We start from the raw sequence: 15,020 nt of genomic DNA on the forward strand, positions 1-15,020 counted from the left end.
TAAGCTTCATATAGGGTGAGATTTGTGCTGAGTTTTTGTTTGTTTTTCCTCTGATGGGCAAGGCTGAGTGAGGTGGTGATCCTGTCTGCTGATGATTGGGTCTGTATTTTTGTTTTGTTTGTTGTTCAGATGAGGCATCCTGCACAGGGTGCTACTGGTGGTTGGGTCATTCAGGGTCTTGTATTCAGGTGGTTTCCTTTGTGTGAGTTCTCACTATTTGATACTCCCTGGGTTCGTTCTGTGGTCGTCTAGGCTTACAGTCAGTGCTCCCACTCCAGAGGCTCAGGGCTGGATCTCGCCAGTCCAGTACAAGGGGCTTCTCGTGTGTTTTTATTCTAGAGGCATGCGGTTTAAAGGTTTCAGTTTCTGAGACACTGGGACCTCCTTGCAGCGATGACGGTGGTCAGTGTTTTTCTGGTGAAACGGGAGAAAGACTTCCTGTTTTCCTCCAGGGAAGCCTGCCCCCAGTACCTTGGTGGGCTCTTCGCAGTCGCAGAAGCTGAGCCCCACGCGGGGCCCCGGAAGATCTCAGAAGATGCCTTCTGACCCTTGGGTGGGATGGTCACTGAAGGGGGTGGTCCTTCTCGGGTCTGGTGCCATTCTGCTTTCTCAGAAGCGTCCTTGCTCGCTGACAGAGAGTCATGAGCGCAAACAACTTTTTGTTTGTTTGTTTTTGCATTTTAGTCTCTTTGGTTAAGTGTTCCATCTGTTCGTTAATTTCATTCCTGAGCTTACTGGACTGCCTCTGTGAGTTTTCCTGTGGCTCTTAGAGTTTCCTCATGACAGCTATCTGGAATTCTCTGTCAGATCCCTGTGTTCAGTGACTTTAGTTTCTGGAGAATTTTCATTTCTTTTTGTGGCACAATCTTAGTGCTGTTCTTCAAGGTGCTTGATGAGGGTGTTTCTCTTCCTGTGCCTTGGAGTCACCAGGCTGGAACTTAGTAGTCTTTCTCTGTTGTCCGTTAGGTGGCACTGTAGCCCAACTTTTAAAGTTCGTTTATCTGTGCTGCCTCTGGTTATCTGTCGGCATCTGAGGTTCCCACCCTCTGCTGCCTGTTAGCGGCGTAGCCCCGTGACCTCAGGACCGCTCCCCGAGCCTGTTAGCGGCGTAGCCCCGTGACCGCTCCCCGAGCCTCTGGTGGTGGTGTGCCTTGCGCTGTTGCTGGCGTCACTGCCCGGGCACCAGGGTAGTGGGCCCTTGGTCACGTGCAGGGTCTCCCGAGCCCCAGGCGCCGCCCTCACAGGACGAGGGGAGGGTGGACAAGAGCTGGGGTCACGGGCCCCTCTCTGACGGCTCTGGTGTTGTAAGGTCTGAGGGCTTTGCTGCCGTGGCTGGAGGTGTGGGGGCCGGAGTTGTGGGCGCCTCTGTGATGGGGCGGATGGGGTCCTGGCCCACTGCTGCTGCCGTCCCGTCAGCGGAGGCTGTCGGTGCTGCTGCAGGAGAGGCCAGGGCCATGAGAGCCGCCGCCTCTGGGGCCGCAGCTCGGCTGCTGTGGGCGGAGGGCAGACTGCAGTCACCACTGTGTATTCCCTGGTCCCACCCTCCCTGTTTGCTCCGGCTCCCCCACCTCTGGACGTCTAGGTAAGTGGGATTCTGCACCTGGCTGTGTTGGGCAGAGGCGCCGTTGTTGAGCTTTCGGTGTTGTACGATTGTAGAGTAAGGGGAGCGACAAAGGGAGCATCTCGCTCCACATGGTATTGCCGTCGTGGCGACGAGGTTCTTATCTCTGTTATCCCGAATTTCCTGTGACGTCAGTACTCTCCAAACGATGGTGTCTTTGTATCCTCAGAGCTAACATTTTTGCTTTTTGTTGTTTTTTGCTTTCAGAAGGTCGAATTTTGTTCTAAATCCAGTTAGTTTAGCTGTTTAAATTTTATCCTCAATCATCAGTTAGTTGAAATTATTGACTTTAGGTGTCGTGCAGAAAATAGTTAAAAGATGTGAAAAGATACTCATTTAATTTTGTGGTTTAATCTTATATCTTAACTCTTTAACAGTGGGCAGCACAGGTTTTCTGCCTTTCAGTCTCAATTCATATTGCCTTGTGAATGAATTCATGAGTATTATATTTGATATAATCAGATCTTTGCATTTAAATGAGTGTCAGTCAGGTCAACGGAGAAGGCAGTGGCACTCCTCTCCAGTACTTTTGCCTGGAAAATCCCATGGGCAGAGGAGCCTGATAGGTTGCAGTCCATGAGGTCTCTAAGAGTCGAACACAACTGAGCGACTTCCCTTTCACTTTTCACGCATTGGAGAAGGAAATGGCAACCCACTCCAGTGTTCTTGCCTGGAGAATCCCAGGGACGGGGGAGCTCTTTGCATTTAAATGAGTGTCAGGTGAAATCATTCCCTTAATCCAAGCCGTGACTTGGAGGAGAAGCATCTTTGCAGTTTCCCTGCCCTTCCTGTGGTAGATGGTGCATCCTTGGGCTTCTGTTCGGCGTGTTGTAGGGGGAGCAGCAGTGTGCCGTGCACTGTTGGGACTTTGGTCTCTGTCCCGAGGTGTGTAACTCTGTCTTGTGAATGGGCACGTGTCCCCTCATCTGCATCCCCGATTGAAGGGATAACAGTTTAGACCCCAAGGAAAAGGGAGCTGTGTTTCCTCTCTTCCAGTATTGTTCATATGTGTGGTCGGGAATAGTATAACGGCAGTATGCTCACCTGGTTCAGTTTCTGTCCCAGGACAATCAGAGGCAGCCTGATAGCAACATTTGGTATAATCCTTTCATCAGTAGTGCTATAAGGTAAGACTTTGTTTATCTTGATAGTGTGAAACTGTTTATGAACATGGTATCTTGATAGTGTGGAACTCTTTATGAACATGGTATCTTGATAGTGTGGAACTCTTTATGAACATGGTTTAATCCATGCCTTTCTTTCCCTCTCAGCCCCCTTTCTGTGTCATCCCAACCTATGGATACGCTATGGTGCTGTGGGATTTATCACCGTGGTAGCTCACCAAATAAGCACAGCTGATGTCTACTGCAAACTGATGCCTTACCTTGACCCATATATTACTCAACCAATAATACAGGTATGCATGTTCCAGCTTGGAATCAATCCTCCCTTCCAACTGTGCCCCTTTAAGAAAAAGGTTTGGAGAGTCCTGTTTTTATTTAAACTTTTAAAGACTTAAATTGGACTACAGAATTTTCACATTTCCTGCAAGGTGGTTAATGTTAATGAACAAAAGCTCTGGAAGGTGAGGGACGTCCAGGGAGCTGTTACGTTGTCCGTCATGTGGTGTGTGATGCGACACTCAGCGGGTCACCTTTTCTCCTTTCGTGTGGCGTCTGAAGCATCTGCTCTTAAGGGAAGTGCAGCAGAAATGTATATTGATGGACCTACTTTTGTTACAAGAGTATAGCTGATTTCAGCCCGAGTCCACATGTATAATAAATTGGAGGCAGGCTTTTTCAAAAGTTGGTTTTTAGAGCACTCACTGGTTCTGGTTTCTTTTCTCTTTTTTTATTGAATCTAATGACAACTGACCCCTCTTGCTCCCCCACCCCTTCCCAAGCAGTGTAGCACTTGTTGATAAACTGGGTCTTTGGTTTGTACAAGGCAGTTATTTATCCAGCTTGTCAGTGTATATACCCTTCATTTTGCTAGACACCCAGCTATTAAAATATTGATAGATACTTAAATTGAATGGACTTTGGAGAGGCGATTCTTGTTGCTAAAGCATCCTAAAATACCTATTTTTCATTTGCAAGTTCCTATTCCTCTCTGGGCTTCCCTGGTGGCTCAGAGGTTAAAGTGTCTGCCTGCAATGAGGGAGACCTGGGTTCAATCCCTGGATCGGGAAGATCCCCTGGAGAAGGAAATGGCAACCCACTCCAGTATTCTTGCCTGGAGAATCCCATGGATGGAGGAGCCTGGTGGGCTGCAGTCTACGGGGTCACAAAGAGTTGGACATGACTGAGCGACTTCATATATATATACCTTCCTCTCTAGCTTTCTCCTACTTCTATGAGCCCAGTGTGCCTTCCCTGTGGTTGGAGAAAATGGCCTTGGATATCCTCTGCAAATAAGTGGCTGTGACTGCCTTCAGTCTTTACTTTTCATAATAGATTAATCCAACTTGGGGAATCATCATTCTTTCTTTCATAGAGTTTGTAAATGAAAACTTTCATCCTGAGAACAATTCATATATCCATGAAAAATGGATAATATTGCTAAAAATATGACCTCCTTTTTTGAAGTTTATTAAGGCTTTCTTAGAAGCCAGGTCTAGAGATTCCTACGGCTTTGACTGCTTATTCTATTTTGAGCCATAGAAGTTTGGCTCTTTGGAGAAGGAAATGGCAACGCACTCCAGTACTCTGGCCTGGAAAATCCCATGGACAGAGGAGCCTGGTAGGCTACAGTCCATGGGGTCACAAAGAGTCGGACACAACTGAGTGACTTCACTTCACTCACTTCATACTTTATCACTGGAGAAGGAAATGGCAGCCCACTCCAGTATTCTTGCCTGGAGAATCCCATGGACAGGGGAGCCTGCCGGGCTATGGTCCATGGGGTCGCAGAGGTCAGACACGACTGAAGTGACTGAGCAAGCTAGCAAGTTTGGCTCTTAAACTATTAATGAAAGAAATAAGTGTTTCTGGCATTGAAAAATTGCATTCATTTGTAATAACTTTTAGTTGTGTTTCACTAAAATAAATCTGATATTTATGTGGTTTTTTAGAAATCTGCACCATTCTCCTTGTTTCTCAGAAATCGTTATTAGTGTTACTTTTTGCTTTTATCTTTGTGGTATATTTTGAAAGACCGGGTTTAGGAGTTGAGAGACTGCTTATCTATATGCTTCACAGTTCTTACTTGACTGCTTATCTATATGCTTCACAGTTCTTACTTCTCTGCGGTTTGGATTAGACAAAAGATACCTTTATATGCTGGTTTCTATTGGCCAACTCACCAGGTAGTTAAGTCTATGTAAAAAAGTCCTCTTGGTTACTGTTTAACCCCTTTTATTGTAAACGCATTGACAAGGAGAATATTCTTGGGGATTAAAAAAGAAGAGATTTTAAGAACTCTATGGAGAGAGTAATGTTTTTTAGAAGTGATTGAAGCTGTTGGGAAAACCTGATGACTGAAGGGTGGCCTTGAGGCTGTTGAGCATCTCCTCTGGGTTTTGGCTGTTAGACCTGCCAACTTCAGATACTTTGTAGGTCTGGAAAGTCATCTGACATTTTGAGATCCAGAAAACTTGGGGTCTAAACTTTTCTGGTCTGGACATCGGTGATATTCAAGTATGATAGCCAAAAATGTATGCCCAGATGCTCACGATGAATGAAGACACACCTTCACTCTAAAGGCCACTGGTGGTCTTTCTTCTAAGCAGAAGTTGCAGATGTTGATATCTCCCATTTTTTTAGAAAATGAATGCCTATGTTAACTTTATACAGGTTATATTTATTAGAATTTGAAAATAGCTGTACTGTATATCTTTGGCTGATTCTTTTTATTTTTCTAATATAGATTGAAAGAAAACTGGTTCTCCTCAGTGTTTTGAAAGAGCCAGTAAGTCGTTCTATATTTGATTATGCTTTGAGGTCTAAAGATATTACTAGCTTGTTCAGACATCTTCACATGCGTCAGAAGAAACGAAACGGGTCTCTTCATGACTGCCCTCCACCTGAGGATCCTGCCATAGCACAGCTGCTGAAGAAATTGCTCTCACAGGTATCATCACCTTTCTGGAAATCTTACATTTAAATGCAGATTTTATAAAAACATGAAGCCATACATCTAGCGTGTAAGAATATTTTTGATTAAGTTGTAGCATAGCAAGTGAGTAAATTAATCTGGCAGATATGCATTTGCTTTGGTATCTAAGGCGTACTGTGAATGATGATCAGGCACTGGGTTGAGTTAAATAAGGAATCATGGCAGACCTGGTAAGTTTGTGGTTACTGGCTATGTAGATGAGGGAAAAAGTAGATACAACCTTAGATTTAAGTAATATTCTTATAAATGTTGTATTTTATGTTTCATCAAAAATATAATGAAATTCAGTTAGAAAAAAAAATTATAGAACACAAATGCAATAAAGAAAAATCTTGGTTTAGTTCAGCTCAAATTTAGAGAGTCTTCACTACATGCAAACAGCTAAAATGCTGGGACTTCTGATGTGTCTTCGATTGAATAAACCAGCAGTTTACTGCTATATCTTGGAAATCTGTGGATTTGAATCCTTGTTAACAAATCTCGTTAGAACTAGGAATGCTTGTTGTTATGCTTGGCATTATTTAAATCTAGATTCAGTGTCCTGTTCTAGAAGGGACGTGTGGATCCTAAAGAAGACAAAGTAGGAATGTAACTGGTTGGAAATAAAGGTTACAGTTTCTGAAAAGATGTTCCATGAGCCTTAAAGTGAATACTTGGAGTCACCTTTAATAAGTGTCTTTAAGTCTGTGGGACATGATGGTTAAGAGCATGAGTTTTAGTCATTAGCTTGTCTAAGAGAAAAGAAGATGAGAAAACGCCTCTGCTGCGGAGAGAGAATCGGTCCGCTTCGGGAGATAAGTCCTTTCTCACACTGATGCCTGTCACTGAATATCCGGTGCTGTCTGATGCCCAGATGTTGGTTTGGGTGATTGAACACTGCAGTAGGCTTCTGTGGGATGCTGGTGAATAACCATCTTGTTTCTTTGAGGTCTAACTTTACCTGGAGACTTGAGCTGCCTCTGAAAGTCCCTTCTAAGCCAGTGGTTCTGTTTCCTTTGTTTCAGAGAACTTCAATTTGGTGTGACTTGAATTGCCAGAGACCTTGTTTCTTTGAGTTTTCTTTTAACCTTGGCTTGTACATTAGATATATTTTCCAGTTTATGGAAAATTGGATACTGAATCACATTTTCCAATTCTTTCTCCTGAGCAAGTAATTCTTATCAAAAAGATTTCAGCATGTAATAAAAACCACCCCTATTGAGATGTTTCTTGGAGCTTGAATAGTATGATTCTTTTGTGTTTCTCTCTTCCATGCAAATCCTGTTATTAAGTTGAACTGTTCTATACGGAAGTTTTCTCTTCCATGTAAGTCATTAGTTATTTTGTGGAACCACCTTAGCTCCTAATACTTGCTTTTCACCTTGCCGTGGGTGTCAGTTTTCTGCTGCCACAGGTAAAGGGAGGGAAAGGGAAGGGGCAGCGTCGATAGCCCTTTTGTGTCCTGCTGCTCTTCTTCCTAGCCCCTGGGCCCTGCTGCTCCCCCAGCCCCAGCCCATCGGGTCCCGTCACTGGGTCCCGATGGGAAAGGGAAGGGGCAGCGTCGATGTCCCTTCTGTGTCCTGCTGCTCTTCTTCCCAGCCCCAGGGCCCTGCTGTTCCCCCAGCCCCAGCCCATCGGGTCCCGTCACTGGGTCCCGATGGAACCACTGCACCCTCACTGACTTGTATTCCTGAGCCTCAGTGCCTGAGGTCCTCACTCATCTCATTTCTGTGAGTGGAAACGGGGAGCATGGAATCCCCTGTCGTATGCTGTTTCTGTGAATAATCTTAGGAGACTGGTCACAGATAGTCTCAGGAGACTGCTCAGGGGCAAGGATGCTCTGCCTCAAGGGCTTGGTGCTGCTGCTGGAAGGACAGCAGGCTAGAGTTTCTGAGGCCCTCAGCAGTAGCAGCACACTAGCTTCCCCAGTCTGAGAACACACAATGAGTCTAACTCTGTGTTGTGTAAGCTTGATGAGTATATTGGCATGGTGTTATTAGATAAGGAAACTGCGGCTCAGTGAGCGTAGCTGGGCTCCAGTGCACGCACCGTTAGTGAGCCTGACATTTCAAAGCTGACGTTGGGGCCTAAAGCTGTCTTCACCCTACGTGCCTCTTGCAGCCCCCACCCCCACCCCTGCAGAGCGCCATCTTGCCTCAAAATGCCCAGAGGATAGTGAGCCAAAACTGAGAGGCTTGCTTGGGTTTATGTGGACTTAGGAAGAGGCCCTGGGCAGCTCATCTCTTCCAGCCCCTTTGCGAGTCTTTTTTCTGCTTTTCCTACTTTTTTGGTCCCTGTGCTACTGAGTTTGTTGGGATTACTAGAAGTGGCCTGGAGCCAGAGGAGGTTTTGGAGGTGGGAACTGAGTCCTTGTCCTAACGTCAGGAATACAGAGGAGAGACATGTTTGTAGCCTCTGCGGAGTTTACCCTCCTGCAGAGTTTTTTTTTTTTGCTTGGGGTTCCTCAGTGCTCTTTTCTGTTGGGAAACGGTGTGAGTGAAATAGGCCTTTCCAGAGCAGCCTTGCTCTGTTGCATATATTCAGAGCGCCAGATAAGAGACTGAAAGTACACTTCTGGAGTTATCTCTGTGGGAGCTGAAGTCTGCCTGTACTCCAGATTCTCAATAGGATTTCCCATCTGGACGTAACACATGTCAGGATTATTTTAGATTGATCTCATCTATGAGAGCTCCCTGTTTTTTTCATATTCATTTTTTCAGATACTGTACAGATAGTTTACATTTTAAACGTTTACATATTTTTAAACTAAAAAGATTTTGACTTGGTAGTATAGATGCATGGTGTAAAATTGAAAAGCTCTATAAGAAGATACACAAGAAAATGTAAGTTTTCATCTAATCTCTGACTCCTGGCCTTCCATTTTTCCTTCTCTGTTGATTGTGTATTTTATACTCTTGGGTGCTGAATCCCTTTACACTACACAGTTGGCATTCCGCATCCATGAAGTCAACCAACCGTGGGTCAAAAATAGAAAAAAAAAAAATTCCAGAAAGTTCCAAAGAGGAAAACTTGAATTTGCCTCATGCTCGTAACTATTTACACATTATTTACATTGTATTTACAACTTTTTACATAATATTTACATTGTTTCATGTTATTATGAGTAATCTAGAGGTGATTTAAAGTATATAGGAAGATGTTTGTAGGTTCCCTGCAAATACTGTGCTGCCATTTTATTTAGGGGATCAAGCATCTGTGGATTTTGTTATGCATGGGGGTCCTGAGGATGGCTGTATAGTGTTGGATTTGTTCTACAGTTAAAGTTATTTGGGGTTGGTTAGATGGTGTTAAGCCTTGGTTTTCAGGTTCATTAGGAGAGATCCAGAGCAGCCCAGTCAGTGGCCAGTTCAGCTTGACTCCTAGGGGCTTGTGAGGACATGATGCTCTGTGTGATAAGAGGTCTCTCACCGCGTCTGGTGGGAGCAGAGTGAGTGATACCCAGCCCCGTGTCAGCTCTGGGTTGTGTGGCTCCCAGGCATTGGTGTTCATGCATATGTAGCTCAGCCCTCAGTGCACGACTGGTGGTGCCCTGACCACAGCTCTGGCTTGGCAGGGGATGTCTCTTCTTAGGGGCTCTGCCCCATGCTTGGCTGTTTGGCTTCCTGGAACTCTGATTTGTCTCTTGAACGTGGCTCTGATGAACTCTGTTTGAGTCCCCCCACCATCGCCCTCCCCATGCCATGGCCTAGAAACTCTCCAGAGAGTAAGCTGGGACAGTCATAGGACTCACCTTTATCTGGGGGAATTGCCCTGTGCTTCCTGTTTTCCAGTGTCTGAAAAGTGTCATCTCTTATTTTTTGTCTGGTTTCAGAGTTGTTTTAAGTGGGAGGGTAAATCTTGTCCCTGTTATATACATCATGGCTGGAAGCAGAAGTCTGAGTGAGGGATGTTAATGGACTACACTTCTGCTGTAAACAATAGAATGGGAAAGACTAGAGATCTCTTCAAGAAAATTAGAGATACCAGGGGAGCCATTCATGCAAAGATGGGCACAATAAAGGACAGAAACGGTATGGATCTAACAGAAGCTGAAGATGTTAAGAAGAGGTGGCAAGAATATACAGAAGAACAATACAAAAAAGATCTTCATGACCCAGATGACCACAATGGTATGATCACTAACCTGGAGTCACACGTCCTGGAGTGCGATGTCAAGTGGGCCTTAGGATACATCACTACGAACAAATGGACTCAATATGCCAGCAGATTTGGAAAACTCAGCAGGGGCTGCAGGACTGAAAAAGGTCAGTTTTCATTCCAGTCCCAAAGAAGGGCAATGCCAAAGAATGTTCCGATTACCGCACAATTGCACTCATCTCACTCACTAGCAAAGTCATGCTCAAAATTCTGCAAGTCAGGCTTCAACAGTACGTGAACCATGAACTTACAGATGTTCAAGTTGGATTTAGAAAAGGCAGAAGAACCAGAGATCAAATTACCAACCTCTGATGGATCATTGAAAAAGCAAGAGAATTCCAGAAAAACATCTGCTTCACTGATTACGTCAAAGCCTTTGACTGTGTGGATCACAATAAACTGGAAAATTCTGAAAGAGATGGGAATACCAGACCACCTGACCTGCCTCCTGAGAAATCTGTATGCATGTCAGGAAGCAACAGTTAGAACTGGACATGGAACAACAGACTGGTTTCAAATGGGGAAAGATGTCAAAGCTGTATATTGTCATCCTGCTTATTTAACTTCTATGCAGAGTACATCATGAGAAATGCTGGGCTGGATGAAGCACAAGCTGGAGTCAGGATTGCCAGGAGAAATATCAATTACCTCAGATATGCAGATGACACCACCCTTATGGCAGAAAGTGAAGAACTAAAGAGCCTCTTGAAAGTAAAAGAAGAGAGTGAAAAAACTGGCTTAAAGCTCAACATTCAGAAAATTAAGATCATGGCATCCGGTCCCATCACTTCATGGCAAATAGAAGGGGAAACAGTGGAAACAGAGACTTTATTTTCTTGGGCTCCAGAATCACTGCACACGGTGACTGTAGCCATGAAATTAAAGGACACTTGCTCCTTGGAAGAAAAGCTGTGACCAACCTAGACAGCCTATTAAAAAGCAGAGACATTACTTTGCCAACAAAAGTCCGTCTCGTCAAAACTGTGGTTTTTCCAGAGTTCATGAATGGATGTGAGAGTTGGACTATAAAGAAAGCTGAGTGCCGAAGAATTGCTTCTTTTAAACTGTGGTGTTGGAGAAGACTCTTGAGAGTTCCTTGGACTGCAAGGAGATCCAACCAATCCATCTTAAAGGAAATCAGTCCTGAATGTTCATTGGAAGGACTGATGCTGAAGCTGAAACTCCAATACTTTGGCCACCTAATGCGAAGAACTGACTCAGTGGAAAAGACCCTGATGCTGGGAAAGATAGAAGGCAGGAGGAGAAGGGGACGACAGAGGATGAGATGGTTGGATGGCATCATCGATGCGATGGACATGAGTTTGAGTAGGCTTCGGGAGTTGGTGATGGACAGGGAAGCCTGGTGTTCATGGGGTCGCAAAGAGTCGGACACGGTTGAGCGACTGAACTGAGCTGATTGTCCTCGTCAGGGTTTTTTTCTTTGTTTTTTATGGTGCATTCCTAACATTTTTTAATTTGAGAGATAGTTCATAGACAGTGAAATTTAGTGTTTAAAAGCATACACTTCAGTGGTTTTTAGTGTATTCACAAAGTTGTGAAACCATCACCACTGTCTAGTTCTACAACATTTTCTAGAATATGTGAAGTTGCTCAGTCGTGTCTGACTCTTTGGGACCCCATGGACTGTATGTAGCCTGCCAGTCTCCTCTGTCCATGGAATTTTCCAGGCAGGAATACTGGAGTGGGTTGCCATTCCCTTCTCCAGGGGATCTGTCTGACCCAGGGGTCATTGCAGGTGGATTCTTCACCAGCTGAGCCATGAGGGAAGCCCCCAGAACGTTTTCATAGCCTGAAAAGAACGTCTTTCTCCATTAGCAGTCATTCCTGTTTGCTTCTCTTCCTGGCAGCCACTCAGTCTGCTTCATGTTGCTGTGAGGTTGCCTGTCTCGGATATTAACGGGATCATGCAGTATGTACCTTTTGTGACTGGCTTCTTTTGCTCAGCAGAATATGGTTAGAGCTCCTCCATGGTCGGGGAGTCTCTCTACTCAGCCTTCATTCTGGCCTTCCCTTGTGTGGACTGAAGCAGAGCCGTCCTTTCCTGTGAGCTGAAACGAGGCTAAAAAAAGAGTAGAACTATTAGCTGTGTCAGTGTCTAAGCAGATTTTAGGAGAAATGTAAATAAATGAATTTCAGGTTAGTATTGGGAAAAATTTGTCAAGGATCTTGTACAAGTATTATATTTTAGTGTTATTTTATTTCATTATTTCTTAGCTTTTTGACTTTCTAGAGTTGATTTTCCTCTTGTGCCAGTGGATTGTGACTATTACCTTAAACTCCAGTTTTAGAGGGATTTTAGATTGAGGCCTTAGGGAATTGTCATTTTCATTAATTTTTTCGTTTGCATAATAAAAACATTCTACAGGAGTTGGTGGAGGTTGGAAAGTTAAGAAAATGCAGAACTGCTCCAAGTACTAGAACGTTTACTTTGCACACTGAATTCATGATTTAAATTAGTATTCATTAGCTGTCAGTTTGTTTTGTCTTATGTGGATTAACTTACTAAAATTTTATAGTAGTCTTATAAGATCGGTGCTAGTAATTATCCTCATAGGTAAATAGAGGTCCAGAGAAAGTGGGTGGCTTGCTCACGGCCATACAGTTTGTATGTAACGCGGCTGGAATTTGAGCCGAAGCAATCTGACTCCAGTCTCCCTGTTACCTTAGGATGCTGGCAAGTGTGTTGCTTACATTTGCCTGTCAGTCCGTGAGGCGTGCATTCAGAATGCTTTATGTATCGCAGAGTGCCTTCATAGCAGTGTCGCACCACATATTCCAGCACATCTAGGGACAGAGTCCAAGTGCACGCACTTTCTTCTGCTTCATGTTGCATTTGCAGAATTTTTGTGTAGATACTAAATGTTTATGTATTCAAAGTTATATATTAAAGATCTATCAGGCACTGTGTTAAATTCTTTGAAGATTTCAAGGTGAATTATATTTGAAGTTGCCTTTTAGAAAGAATGTTAAGATATAAACCACAATACAAAGTAGAAAATGCCCAGTAGAGGGAGAGTGTCCTCAGAGATCAGAGTAATATTGTTCTGTGTTGATAATTTCTTTTTCTCTTGCCTTTGCTTGCTTCATTTTACCATTCTGACTCTTAAACTGTAAATTGAGTGGTTTGAGCCTTCAGTTGTTAGTCATTTTGAGGCTTGTTATTACTTGCAAAAATAACCTAGGAAATATGGTTTTATTTGTTTTTAGGGAATGACAGAGGAAGAGGAAGACAAGCTTTTGGCTCTGAAAGACTTCATGATGAAATCTAACAAAGCAAAGGCCAATATAGTGGATCAGAGTCATCTCCATGATAGTAGTCAGAAAGGTGTAATTGATTTGGCAGCCTTAGGTATAACGGGCAGACAAGTGGATCTTGTTAAAACCAAACAGGAACCAGATGACAAGCGAGGTTCGTACGTTTCTGTGTGTGTTAGCTTGTTATTTCATAAGTTTTTAGTAGTAAAACTAAGAAGCCACATTTCTCACATATAGAACTTTCAAATACAGTGAATGACTCCATTTATATTTAATAGCAAGAAGATTTGGGGGAGGAAAGGTGGAGAAGTGGGTGTACAGTTAAGAAATTAAGTAACTTTTCCAAATTCATAGATTCCTATGTGTGGAGTCAGAATTCAATCCAAAGTCTGACTCCAGAGCCTACTCGCCTCTGGAAGTATATGATTGAAGGCAGAATTCTATTTTTTAATCCTTTAAGCACCAGCCCAAGGTCAATAGTCTGTGTAAAATGAGGGTAAAGTTTCTTAGCTTATTACTAGTGGGTAACGGCCAGTGAATTGAATAGTCTTTCAAAGGAGAGATGAATTCATGATTTGAAAGTGAAAGGGTTAGTCATACTGTCGTGTCTGACTCTGTGATCCCAGGGACTGTAGCCCACCAGGCTCCTCTGTACATGGAATTTTCATGATTTTAAGTCTTGAGATTTAAAACTGTTGGCTCTTGTGACATTGGCATTGATTGTGTGAGGATTTTAAGATCTCATACATTCTTCCCTTTAACCTTTTTTAGAGATATACTCACTTCCAAGTACATGCCTTTTACTTGTATTCCAGTATCAGGCTTTCCCGGGGGCTGGGTGGTAAAGAATCCACCTTCTGTGCAGGAGACACAGGTTTGATCCCTGGGTTGGGAAGACCCCCTGGAGAAGGAAGTGCAGCCCGCTTCAGTGTTCTTGCCTGAAAAATCCCATAGACAGAGGAGCCTGGTGGGCTTCACAGTCTGTGGGGTTTCAAAGAGTCGGACACGACTTAGCAACATAACAACAACATTCGAGTATCAGATTTTGAGGGCAGCTGATGAATTACTTTAAAAAAAACAAAAGATATCTAGCTGTTGAACTTGGAATAAAGCATTTGCAACTTAACTATTAATGGTTTACAGCAGCAGTCCCCAGCCTTTTTGGCGCCAGTGACCGGCAGTTTTTCCACAGATGAGGGATGGGGTTGGTTTCCGTTCACTGGCTACTCACATTTTGCTGTGCAGCCTGGTTCCTAACCGTCCATGATCCGGGTGTGGGGACCCCTGACTTACAGCCATAAAATGTAAAGCATTTACACAGTTCATAAGAAAAACCACAAGCTCCCGAAAGAAAAATAGTGAAGGATTTGAACATACAAGTGATAGAAATACACATTTGAAAGGTAAACAATGAAATGATTGCAAATAGAAACGAGATGCCATTCTCTGCCTTTGTTATTAGTGAAGACTGATGATGATGCTTGTGTCAGCAAGCGGCAGGGAAATGGGCATCTTCACTCAATTCACTGTTTTTGAGGTTATAAATTGAACGTATTATTAATATTATTTTTTTACTATTTGACTTAATTTTTGGTTCTGGAAATTTCTCATAGAAACGCTGGCAGACATGTGAAGGAATATGCATAAGAATGCAAATGACTTTTGGTTTCTTATTTTCTTCACCCCAGGTAACTGATTCTGGACATAGGGAGGTCATATTTATCAGTGTAGTCAGTGACATTTGAAAAAGTTACATTTTTGTTGGTTCTTCCCCTGAAGTGGTTACTTGAAACTGAGCTAACCTTGGACAACTAGGAAGCAGTTAGGTCTATTTACTAACACTGTTCAGAGTGCCTCTGTCCGTCTGCCC

General features: G+C 43.5%; 1 protein-coding gene across 3 annotated transcripts in view; it reads left to right on the forward strand.

Annotated features, from left to right (window-relative positions):
• The window catches only part of PIK3R4 (phosphoinositide-3-kinase regulatory subunit 4), a 76,497-nt gene that overhangs the window by 31,214 nt on the left and 30,263 nt on the right, over positions 1 to 15,020 (forward strand). For all 3 annotated transcript variants that reach the window (XM_088835193.1, XM_055416555.2, XM_055416570.2), the window contains exons 8-10: positions 2,893 to 3,038; positions 5,489 to 5,692; positions 13,103 to 13,304. In XM_088835193.1, coding sequence (XP_088691319.1) covers positions 2,893 to 3,038; positions 5,489 to 5,692; positions 13,103 to 13,304 — 552 coding nt within the window. The remainder of the gene's footprint in view (positions 1 to 2,892; positions 3,039 to 5,488; positions 5,693 to 13,102; positions 13,305 to 15,020) is intronic.

This window comes from Moschus berezovskii, chromosome 1 (assembly GCF_049115385.1).
Source record: "Moschus berezovskii isolate FMDL1 chromosome 1, NW_MosBer_1.0, whole genome shotgun sequence".
Lineage (NCBI taxonomy): Eukaryota > Metazoa > Chordata > Mammalia > Artiodactyla > Moschidae > Moschus > Moschus berezovskii.